The sequence below is a fragment of the Peromyscus californicus genome, unplaced genomic scaffold, assembly GCF_007827085.1.
Source record: "Peromyscus californicus insignis strain IS unplaced genomic scaffold, ASM782708v3 Scaffold_12__1_contigs__length_115047231, whole genome shotgun sequence".
NCBI lineage: Eukaryota > Metazoa > Chordata > Mammalia > Rodentia > Cricetidae > Peromyscus > Peromyscus californicus.
The window spans coordinates 98,433,219-98,446,393 of NW_026294413.1; the positions used below are offsets into that span (position 1 = coordinate 98,433,219).

General features: G+C 39.4%; 1 protein-coding gene across 10 annotated transcripts in view; it reads right to left on the reverse strand.

The window, feature by feature from the left end:
- Window positions 1–13,175, reverse strand: part of Nrg3 (neuregulin 3) — a 1,068,996-nt gene that overhangs the window by 17,654 nt on the left and 1,038,167 nt on the right. For all 10 annotated transcript variants that reach the window (XM_052734004.1, XM_052734003.1, XM_052734001.1 and 7 more), the window contains one exon: window positions 8,413–8,539. In XM_052734004.1, the coding sequence (XP_052589964.1) occupies window positions 8,413–8,539 (127 nt within the window). The remainder of the gene's footprint in view (window positions 1–8,412; window positions 8,540–13,175) is intronic.

Genomic DNA, 13,175 nt, shown 5'->3' on the forward strand with positions numbered 1-13,175 from the left:
CATCAGAGCCATACCAGTGCTTACAAACTGACAAGACTAAGAGGAAGCTAAAATATGTGACAACTATTGAAGCAAGGTTGTTCCTGGATGAAGCTATAAAATAACAAATAAATAAATAAATAAATAGTGAACAATAAATAAATTATTTTTTTAATAAATAAGAGGTAAGAATCTCTTTTCTTAGTCAATTGTAGGATTCAGTTAATAATATGACTTAGTAAGCATTTATCAATATTGAGTTTTAAAATTTTAACAACTGTGGCATTACAGTATCCATTGCTAAATCATATTTTCTATTATGACAAACTAAGCACAGAACATATGAAAATTCTATCAGTAGTATCTTCTTGATTTTTCTGTAGATCAAAACATACTCTTGAGGGAATACATAAAATGAAAAAGAACAAAAGACACATATGAGCACACACAAAACATCTAGAGACTAAGGAAGGAATTCAGTCTCTACTTGACTTTCTAGCTGTCTCAGCTGAGAGCCATTAACCTTCATAGCGCTATCTGCCAAACAGTTCATCTGTACCGAGCCTTCCTACAAGTCAGCATAACTGCCCAGGACCAGAGCCTTTGGGCATGTGCTCTATGCTAATAGTGTTTATTGTAGTTTCTCCTATTGCTCTTGGGAGACGCTAAGACCTGCATGTGGGTGGTTTTACCTATCAGATTTGTTCTCCAGTGATGTTTGAGTGCTCTGGTCAGCTACCTGTCTGGATCTCCCTGGGAATATCCTCTAGGATATCACAAAGTTTGGCAGTAGGCTCCAGGCACTTTGTTTGCCTCGGACCCTGATGGTCTTTGTTTATGTTTTCTTACAAACTCATTTTGTAGAAGACGTACAATGTCCTTTAGTAGTGAATAAGGAGACTTAGTCATCCACTCACTGACCCTCAGCATGAACCTGAATGATTTACTTTTCAACACAGTGTAGATTCTTGGGGGAAGCCCTCATCCTAATCACCCTCCTGTGTGGAGTGCTCCCTGTGGGCACAGAGCCCTCCCGCCGCCATCTGCCCCCTTGCTGCCTTGCTCCTAACAAACTGCTGGTGGTGTGTTGGAATCAATAGGCCTGTCAAATTAAGCAGGCTGCTGTAGGTAGTAGAGCAATGACATTGTTGATCCCAGGCCTGGTGCTTGCACACAGTGGGAGCCGGGAGGTTAAATGAAAGCTGGGCTTCTGCTGGAAAGCAATGTTGACAGAGCAGATAATCACCTGTTCTGGAACCCCAGGCCATGAAGGCAGGAGGGAGGGTGTTTGAAAATCAGTTTTAAATGTATGTCTTTCCACTCGGTTCCTAGCTCATCTCCGGATGTGTCAAAAGTTCTTTATTACCGGTATGACTCAGGAGCTGAGAGATGGAAAGCTGAAAGGTTATACCATATTTTTAAGAGTTATTTTTTAATGTAAGTAATTAAAAGCAACTTGCCTATTGTTGCTTTGAGAATTTTTGTGCCTGTGTGCCTTTATAGTAAGAACTCTAACAATTTCCTCCAGAGTTCCTCTAAAGCAAAATATTATAAGTACAGCCCTCTTGCAGACACAAGGGGCAACAAGCTCCCTTTCCATCTCCCTCCTTAGCCTCGGAGCTACTGCTTCAGGCTACGGCTTCATCTTGCAGAGAGCTGTTTTCATCTATATATTAATGCCCCAGCCTTCCTGCTACGGGCTTTCACCGCACTCCTCAGTCGACTGGCTGTAGGTATCAGCCCACCTTAGATCTCACATCTGAGGTGTTATTATTTAGTAGATATCACCTGTAGTAATAAGCAAATGCCCTGAGTGCAGGAGCATTTCATCCATAATGGGAATTTTTAATCATTATGACAACTCATCATGTGTGTGCTGATATTTATTAACTATTTAATATGTATGTGAATGTAAAGATGAATACATGAATCAATTAGTACTTGATATGCTGAGCAAGAACTTAGGTTTCAGGAAGAACTACTCAAGAGTAATAAGCGTTTTAAAGAAATGACTCCTGGCTTAAACCTATAAGATATGTCAATGGCTTCAACTTACTCTCACCACTCAATTCAAATATTACTGCCATGGAGCAGGTTTCAGAACTCCCTTTGAAATTATTCAGAGTTGTGTTTTTCTTATTTTTAAGTAGCCATATTAAAAATTAGGATATACTTCCATATTGTCAGAAAACCAGGCCCTACAAAGTGAATATAAGCCCACTGTGCTGCACAGAGGTTGAAAGCAGCTCAAGAAAGGTCAGGTTTACTGGTCACACATTAACCAAGCCTCATTCTTCTACCCTAAAAGGAATAACTCCTGTCACAGCCCTCCACCACTACCTCTGTAACGTCACATAAGACATATATTATCTAAGATTGTTTCCTTGGGATGCAGGACCTACCCTTCCCTTGGATACCATTAAATTTGGACCCCTTGCCTCATTTGGTGCAACTAAATCTTCCTACTTTAGACTCTGGCTATACCACCCAGCTGGTACATTAATAAATCTCCTAACTGAAGGATGATTCCACTTAAGGCTGTTTATCTCCAATACCTTTTCCTCTTCCTACTCAAACCCAATACATACATGTTTCTACTATTAGCCTGTGCATATTCTGATGTCACCAACCATTGGTATTGTTCCACTCACAAGTAAATATTAAATGAGCATTATTGAATAAATACACTCCTAACAATTATAGCAGATGGGTTAGGCATTGCATTCTTTATTCTTACATTTTAGCACTCTTTGTTGTCTTTTAACTGACATGGCAGCATTAGAGACCACAAAAGGAATCTTTTCATTCTGATCAAGAGAATGGATGGGTAGAAAGAGGCCTAACATCCAATTGGGCAGGTTAATCATCTAAGGGACCACCCCTTGTGAAGGCACTGCCACCTTAAGCCATGCTAAAGCAATAAAGGAATAATTATCCCTTTAACAGGATAACATACCTTTCCTTCCCAAAGTTCTCATCCTCTAGCTCTGTTACTTAACAGAGCCAAGCTATGGCTTTTGGTAAGTCAACCCACTTTTCAGAATTATTCAGAGAACTGTAACTTTCCTTTTTTATTCCATCTCTATGCTAAGCATGCTTTACCTACTATTTCAGAGTTCACTGTTTTTCCAAAGCCCCCCTCCTGCTGTAAGGCTGCTTCTCCATCATGTGGCTGACCTCCATTTGGGCCTGCCTCTTCCCAGTCTCTGCCTTCTAGGCATTGGCTGAGATTTACAGCTTGTCTGCTTCATCATTTTTTTTTCTTTCAAACTCTAATAAAATTATACTCAAGTTACCATTTGGGTCTGTACTTAAGTTCTCTTATTAATAAGACAGAGGCCCCCAAGAGAGGACCCTAATTTCCCCATAATTCCTATTGAATGATACTTTCACCCATAAACCTGTCTTTAAAGTAGCTATATAATTTTCTTACCTTTCTTTGTGGTTACGAATATGCTTTCTTGGTTTTATGGGAGAACCAATATCCTCCCTTTTAATGACTATCTATCTGATCCTAGAACTCCTCTGAGAAGTTTCACACTATTGTCTCGATGGCTCTGGAGGTCATAACTCTATCCTCAGTGCCTTCTCATCCAGGACAGAACTAATGAGAATAGTTCACCTTTAAGTCACAAAGAATCTACTTATAAATGGAGGCGAAGGATGTCTACTTCTGAGTCACTGCAGGGATAACCAACTCTCATCTGTAGCCAGAGTTCAATGTGTACAGAATATCATGTGATATCATGTGACTATGTGTTTCACCTCCTGTTAAATGACTGTAGAGTTAAATCTTTCCCATGAATATTTAATGAACTGAAGGGATGCCAGACACAGATAATTTATTTGTTAAACATTGCAATTTGCAAAGAATTTTTGAGTAGTTAACCTGCACTTCAAGATTTGCCCAGTATCATAACCAAGTAGCATATAGTGGATTCAAGTACCCTGTTACCTTCTTTGGGATGGAGATAAATGTCCAAGTGTTCACAGGAAGAAAGTGGTAATGGCATTAGAGGGTGGTGTTCACAGGTCTCCAATGATTACAATCACAACCAGAGCATAGACTCTGACAATCTGTAGCATCCCTGACATTTTGGGAAAGAGAATTTTGGGTTATGGAAGGTGCTCCTGCATTTGAGGATGTTTTCAGAGGCCCCAGTTTGTGGACAGTGCATTCCAGCACCACTTTTCTTCCAAGACTTCCAAGTGTTCCTAGACTGTGCCAAATGAGAGAGACAAACCACCCTCTGCTGACAGCCCATGAGAGCCCATGGCCTTACGTAGATGCACACTTGCATTTGAGACACTTTACTAGTGTGCTCATGGAAGTGACCTTCCCAAGCGCCCAGCCCATTTCACTCTTCTGTAGGTGACTCCACAGATGTTGAACAGCCTTACAAGTCAGTGCACTCCCACTGCAATCTCTCCCCCACGTGAACTTGCTGCTACAAAGAGATAGGATGTCACCTGTTGTAACTGTGTAGTCTTATAGTTCTCAACATTCTTACAATGAGCCAGTCCCCCCACCCCGCTTTCCCTGGAATCAGAGGCCACCTGGCTCCAGGCATATAGTATAGCTTACTTACTAAGCTTGGTGTTTGGGGTATGGGACCTCCCTCCCATAGGAATCTTTGAAAACGGATACAGGGTACCACTTTTAGTCTAGGTAGAATGGAAGTATATCTTCATAACCCTACCGTACTATACACATTGAGTTAATATATCTCCTAATATGTTTCTTACCCTGAAGAGTAATTTCTCTCTTTCTCTCTCTGTTTACCTATCCATCTTAATGGCACTCCTCTCTTGGTTGTAAGAGGGAAACTTTCTTTGCATATATGGTCTTTTGTGTGTGTTTTAAATATATATTTTTCTCAATCCTCTCCTACCTCAACCCTTCATCATAGTCTGAAGACCTTTTTTCCCAATAAATATTACTCCTCCAGAGCAATTATGTAACAGATCCTTTCTTGAGCAGACTGCTTGTACTACACTCATATTTAACAATGTATCATTGACATTGGTATCTCCTCATTTTTCTTGCCAGAAAGAAAAAAATATATATGTGTATGTATATATGATATGATATGTATGTGTATATATATGTAAATATATATGTAAACTTATAAGACAAATGTGTTTTTCAAATTACCTTTAGCACCTTTGCATTTTAATAGTCAACCACCTAAAACTTTTAAAGTCTTTTCTATGGTTCTAGTCCTGCAACGGCATAGACTCCCTGCATACTTCCTTTTATGATTTTTCTAGAATAGCATTGAAGTAACACAACTGTTCCTTTTGAAGGAATAATTAATATCTGTTTTCCAGTCACTGTTTCCTCTCAACTTACAGTGTGAAAAATTGCAGTCAAGTTGCTGTTTGCTTCTTGCAATAAAACTGTGAGCCAAGTCTGTGAGCATGCAATTCACCAAAGATGAAATTTAACCAGAAATATGTAGACAGAGATTATTCTTCACTATCAAATAAAGGAATGTAAATTTCAAAGAATTCAATTTCCCACTATAAATTAGCACAGGAAATGTTGATAAGGATTTTACAAAACTGGCAACCACCCACATTGCTTCCTAGGGTTGACATTGACACGTCCCTGTGGGAAGAAGTTTGTTCACCTCAATCTAGTATAATTAAAAGGACCTTCTCATTTAATCCCTTGAACGGCAGGCAGCCAGCAATGTGTAGGATGCAGTCACTGGGTATATCTAGCTCTTCCATGCAAGCTGCTCTCCTTTCATGCGGATTCATCTCCAGGTCTCTCAACCTCTGTTCAACCTGTTGCCCTGATTATCTCCTGCAACTCTACTGAAATGCCATATAACTGGAGGACTGCCAGAATTTATGACCCCCAAATGCTTCTTTGCCATACAGACTATTTTGAGTTAAAGGTCACTGAGAACAAGTGAAGACAGGAAAAACCCTACAAGTGGGGCAGATTCCACATGTACACACATCTGGCTGTGCTCCACCAGGAGACAAAGACTTTTAACAATTCTTACCAAAAAGGAAGACACTAAAATCTGCAAAACAAACTTAACAATAATCCCATATTGTTCCTGCTTATATTCCCATAATCTGCCTTCCCCACCTAGAAATCCCAAAGCTCCTTTTCCTTTACCATAAAATGCTATTTAAGCCTAAATTGAAAATATCCCTTTGCCTCATTTACTTTGGAGTATTCCATATGTTGGATTTATGATGTATTTACATATCAAACTCTTTTCTCTGATTCATTTCTCTCCCGTTTAGGGCCTAGCAGAGAGAACCTAATAGTGAAACAAACATGTTTTTTCACTCATGTCCTTTTCCTGTAAAACAATGATGATGATACAAGAAGATGCCATCTACATATCCCCTGAAGCCCAGAGGAAATGATACAGTAGAGACTCATTGTACCCTGTGTCAACACAAAGATCTCCTGGGTCCTGTAGGCTACAGAGGAGAGGTGTAGAGGTCCTAATATCCTATGTGATGAAGGTCTTTCAAATGTTGTGAATCCTATGGGTAACTCATTTCTTCACTGTAATTTGAATCATAATATTCAAGTCAGGGGAAGAAAAGGGAGACAACATGAATGAAATTTTCCTTTTAATGTTGCCATTAACAATAGAGAGAAACTGTGTGCTTATTACAATGGCTGGATGAGGAAAGTGTCATGAGGTCACTTTGTGGACAATTATGCAGTTATCTCAAATGAGTGTGTGGCAACCATAGAGAAAACAGACCTGACTGCTTTCCATTAAATCTAGCCTATGGGCTATAGAAACTGTAGCCTCTCTCCAGGTATGCTTTGATCCACTTGTTGCACAAATACTAACTTCATTTTCAGTCATCATTTCTCCTTTCCTACAATGTCTCTTCCCCCATAAAGCACCTGGATCAATACAGAACTCAAGAAACTTGAAAGGCCTTTCAGATTTGTTCTCACCACATCTGATGACAGGTCCTTGGCTTCCCTTCCCAAAGAATTTTCTGAAAAGGGCTCATGATTATAAATGTGGATCTCCTAAGTTCAAAAATTGTTCTTCATGGGGACCTAGAGGCCAGTCTTTGAAATGCAATCATCAGGAAGGGTAAGGCTCTGTGTCCCAGCCTTGTGGGAAGGTAGATTTCTGACTCCAATATTGGCTAGCCAGCAGACCCAGCTGCCTGATGGCATTTACACTGTCCAACCCTTTGCACTCTTAATTCCCTGCCTCTGATTAAGCCCTTGCTCAGCCCTGTTTCACTACTTGCCTCCTCCCTTTACAAGGCCTGGTCACTGCTGAACCTATTGAAGTTAAGTATAGTTCATGCTGGACCCCTTTTCCTATTCGACGTTTCATTACTGATTACAGTCTATCCCTGCTACTTCTGCAGGTGTCTGGCTTTGTTTATTGTTCATAGGGCCAGTTGCTAAGGAACTGAAATCCTCATCATGGTGGCTGTTGAAGGTGCTGGGATTATACTCATTAGAAATCATTAGCAAAGGCATTCTCTTTGTTTCTGAACAGAACAATCTTGCACATTGCCATGAATAAAAGTTTAAGGAAACTTTGCTGGGAAGCAATTCAGATTTATGAATTTCACATTAAATCAGCTAAGTACATCTGTTACACTCATCATAATGGCAACTTTTGGGTAATGATTTCTTAGAATCACAAATGATGTGCAAATTCTCAGTGATTTAAGCATTTGGAAGGGCAAGCATGCGGCCTGGGTGATTGCCTATTATCCTCAAACACCCAGTTTGTACCATGGTCTTTGTTCTTTCATTTCATGCCTCAGAATCTAGAAGCAGAATCTCACGTGGGGGCAAAGAATTAACCTTACAAGGCATGTCTCAGCATGTGTTAGATAGCATCCCATTGTGTTTAATTCACTATTTCGCAATGTATCTCAAAAATGACTAAAAGTACTTCTCAAAGAATGAAGCAGGCAGAGTGTGTGTTTGGCTTCCAGACTGACCCACATACAGCAACAGTCTAGCTATTAGAAGGGACTCTGTGAGCACAATTCTCATTTCTCCTTTAACCCTAACCATGAACTCTTTATTCCCTTTAGAACCTGACTTGGATGTGAGTCAGCCTCCAGAAGTATGATATTGTACGTCAACCATATTTTTAGTACAAAGTAAAGACCCAAGTGGTTTATGGAACAAGCAACCAAAACTTCTATCACTGTCAAAGTTCAGTTATTATGGAAGATTAGAATTATCTTTCTTATTTAGTATTTGAAAACACACACACACACACACACACACACACACACACACACACACACACACACACACATCCACACAACTGCAAGACGATTTAAGTAAGAATTGCTATTGTGGTGAACAATTCTACAGTTCTGATTACAGGTTCCATAATCTCTTCTGTACTTAAGATTCTAAGATGGGCAAGGAAAGGAATGTAGAGACATGCAGCTTACAGTTTGCAGCTGGACATGGCTCTTCATCAAGCTCTCGGACTTTGTCATTGTGCTGGATGCCTTGAGGCTGTAGTTTTTCCCATTCTGTGACTCTTTCAGCTGCTCTTGGATTTGTTTAGCCTTATTCCTGCAGATATGAACATGTGGATAAATATTTGCATAGATATATCTTGCTAATTTTTGGATTTTTTTTACAGTACCTATATTTGTCACATGTTAAAGCTGTATAGATAATCTGAATCACAGAGGCAGCCCTTAATCCCTTTTCAACCACACCAAGAAATACCTCTGACTGGAGACATTTTGGCATTATTCATTATCGTAGATGGGTTAACAATCAATGGCACTCTAAAAAGAGAGAGATGATTATAATATGTTGTTCTAGACTTACATCCCATGGGTACAAGCAATCCCTGACACGAAGTGTTCATGTATAAAAAGAGATTCCATAGAGAAGTACCCAAAGTTAACATTTGAAGCTAGAGCTTGGCTAACATGTTGGCAAAGATATACTGATATTTATACACTTCAAATACATGTAGCTTATGCAAATGTTAATGTGTATATTTTATTTTTTAATCTGTTTGGAGAACTTATTTTATGTTACTAGGAAGCCAAATAATAAAATAGTTAACTACTTTTTTTTTTTTTTTTTTTTTTGGTGTGGTGATGAAGGTCAGATCTAGAATCTCTTCCAGGTTAGGCAAACAGTCTACCACTGAGCTTTGTATCCATTCTCCAAAAGAGTTAACCTTTAATGAGCTAATGCTTACACAGTAATTTGCAACACATTGTTTTAAAGTCCATTATACTCACTGTTTTATTTATTTCCACAATAAACTTTTGTAATGAGGCAATATTCTATACCCATTTAATAGATGAGAATGCCAAGGCACAGAGACATGAAATCATTTGCTAAAGGATATTTAGATTGGAAGGATTTCAATCTGGTTAATCTTGCTGCAGACTCTGCTCAGAATCACTACTCAGAACTGTCAAGCCACTTGTATAAGGTCCTTCAGATCCTTAAATGGGGCAGTTGAGACTGAGCTAGGATTTTGAACTCCCAAGCAATATGCCCTTGCCTGCATACATTGATTTTTGTTCATACCATTCAATATTTATACCAGAAGGGTGGACTAAACTATTTGTCTGTTTAGTTTCCTTTTTCCAGGATTTCATAGCAATTATATATCATTCCTAGACTCATAAACATAACTGCAGGATCATTTTCTAAAGATTGCTTCTTCAGTTCTTAGCCCAGAAGGGATCCCCTGGAAAAGTGCCTCTCAAATGGCAAGCTTGCCGGGCAGGCAGCACTCAGAGCATGGGCTCTGCTATCAGAGAGACTGACACAGGAGACCTCAATCTGCCATCCACCGGTTTCACTGCCCTTATAATTACCTAAACTTCTTTGAGCCTGTTTCCTTTATTTAGATTGCATTCATAAGAGCTATCTCCCATGGATACCATGGCAGCTACAGGCAAAATGTTCTTCTTTTCCTTTTTGTTACCCAGCATGCTCAGCGCTGTGGAAAGATGCTGCAGATGTGAGGACATTGCCCCAAAGATAAAAGATTGTATAATTGCCTCTCTCACACAACACTGGTGTACTTTCTAAAGGACTTGAAGGTAATGAGCATCTTTGAATTTAAACCCCAGTGTGAAGTAGCTGTATGTTTAAACATTTCTTTAATCTTTTCATTTATTCGGGGGGGGGGGGGGGCGTGCAGCAAGCTTTTAGGTCTAACCCTCTCAATTGCTTTAATTCAGCTAAAATATTCTATCTACTTCTTAAGAACAAATCTATAGCCTGTTGATAAAAATAAATTCATCTCATGAACATTTAAGGAGCACACAGCAGCCACAAAAAGGGATTCATGTGAGAAGTAAACAGGAAATTGCGGGGGAGGGGTGTTAGCCAAGTAAATCAGCACAAAGCAGTAAAAGGGTTAGCAAGAAGCAACCAGTTAAATCTAAGAGGTAAGATAGAAACACTGTCTTTTCTGTGATCTCATAATTTAGAAACTGGAAAATATAAGCTTTTAAAGGAATATTATTCATAAAAATGTCTGAATGTGTTTTTTGAATCCTTTTATAATTCACCTTCAGCACCATTTTCATGCAAGCCCTGACTCAGCAATATTTGGGGATAAATGGCCTTTCATTTGGAATCTGCCTTTGGCTCTTTCCCATCCCATTCCTTCCTGGTCCTCTTCTTTCATAAGTACAAGAAGTTTGTTGGTTTTTCCCTTCTCCCCTTAGCAAATTGGACCAGAGGAAATGATCAGCATCTGACTGATTTGCTGTCCTCCCTTAAGAACAATCACTCTCTACAAGGTCTATATATACACCCTGGAATGCTATCAGCTCAATAAGATCAGGACCAGACTACTGAGTTTTAGGTATCTCTGGTGCAATGCCTTACAAAGGGGATGTGTCTAGAGGAACTGTAGATGTCACAAAGGCTGAGTTTCTGAGTGAGTAGGCCTTGGGATAGGAGTAGCTTTAAGGAATTTTACTGGGTGTGTGTGGTGTGTCATCACATTTGGAAGTGAAGGAATGGGGATTGTGGAATGGGAGAAACTGAAGTGGGATACAGTAAGAATGAAGACCTTTGCTCCCATTTTCAGAGCCTTACATTGAACTACTGTTTCAAGTGCATTATCTCAGTACAGCTTGCTTCAGAGCATTTTCCTGTGTTATATGCCTACAACACAAAGTACAAAGACCTCCACTGCAGAAGACAACAGCAGTACATCAGAACATCCATGTGAGCCCAGAATCTTTTACTCAGACCAAGGCACCTGGGAAGAATCAGGTTACTGTATTGTGAGCACATTTTACCGGCAATTCCAATTCCCAGGCTCTCCACCATTTTCCCAACTTTGATAACTCATCTCTACCGATAAATTTTCCTCTCCTATCTATGATTCTGAGTTTAGGGTTGAGCCATATGTTTGATTTTCAGATAACTAAAGACTGGTGCAGCCAACCCTTATCCATCTTTCCTGTGTAGGTTAAAAGCAAAGAGAAACTCATTTAAGAATTTGGTTTCCAACTAAACCAAGTGAGCAAAAAATAAAGGCTCGAATTAATCATCATATTAACTGTAAATGGGGACGTGTGAGTTTATTGGGACTGATGGGAATTCCTTTCAGTCTGTCTTTTGGTATTGCTAGAGGATCCAGCTATCTCCACCAGAACTTGCTCTGACTGGAAGATGTCTTTATTTCTGCGCCCTCATGTTACCCACCTCGATTTTTGTTTTGGCTAGAATGCTACTTTCTATGTGAGGTTGCCTATTGGAACATCCTCCATGAATAAAGTTATGTAAAGAGAATTTTGAGAGCTTGTGAGAAAAAGCAAAGAAAACAACGCAAAAGTCTTGTGACTGCTGTTCCTCCATAACATGGATTGTTATTGGAATGTGCTTTTGTGCCCCTCCCAAGTGTAGTAAATAGGAGTTGGTTTACTTCAGGTTGTCCATCCTCTATCATTTTTATTCAAGCACTGGTTATCCTAGTGACTATATACAGCCTAAACTCATGAGACCTTTGCTTATTTAGCCTTGCTTACCCCTCAGAATACCCTCAAAATAGAAATTGTCTGATGCCCTGAATAAAATCGGCTATTACATGAGACTTTAGTCCACTTCAATAGGCTCCATTCTCCCAGGTTTATGCCACCAACTAGAGCACTAATAGTTGCTGAGATAGCATTTGATGAGGTCACACAGTGCAAGTATAGCAAGAACAGGGAGAAAAGACCAGAGAAGCAATCTGAGTGTTTATGGGAAATAGGACATAAATGGCTGTGAGCATGGAGCTTTTCACTAAGTACCAGCTTGCTCTACCCAGAAGGCTAGATCTCAGTCCATCAAATACATAACTCAGTGAACTCATTTGGAGAGCAATGAAAAGTGCTTTATGATCTTGTTAGAACTGGGGCTTCCAAGACTGAAAAAAATATATATTGTATCCTATATATCCATATTATATATTACATATCTGTATTTTATGCATGAAAATTAAGATCAAGCCTATTCTTTTATCTCTAATATTGGGGGAAAGGAATGAGGAATCCATGAATCAATAAGAGAAACATGTGGGTGTTATAACAATGGACATTCAATTTTGGTAGGAGGGAGATAGTGCTTGACATGAAATATACCTCTCAGAATTGGGAAGATTTCTGATGAGCAATATGATTCCAGTTGGAAAGGCCTTTCATTTTTATTAATGCTATTTTTATCTAAACTTATTTATTTTATCTTTTCTTCTATTCTCCACCATATTTTTACTTTATTTAGAATTCATACATTCCTGTAATATGTTTTGACCAAATCCACCCCACATCTCCCCTAAAAATTCTCCTTTACTCTCTTCCCACCATTTTTCCCTTCAAGTTCATGTGCTCTTTTTTTTTTAACCCACCAAGTCAACTTAGTGCTTCCTGCATGTGCATGGGCATAGGACCATCTACTAGAGCATAGATGGCCTCTCAGGATCTGCATTCTTGAAGGAAACTGACTTTTCTTCTCCCAAAAGCCATGAATTGCCAATAGCTCCTTAGCTAAGGCAGGTAGAAGCAGAGCATCCCAGTGTGTGCTGTTCCATCAGTGTGGTCCTCTAAGTCTCCCGTGAAGAAGCCAGTATTTAACAGTGTTTCCTTTAAACACTCTGACTCCTCATTATGCCCTGGCAACAGATGTTGGTTTCAGAGCTCCCCTGTGGTCCAGGGAGAAAGACTGATGGTCCTGA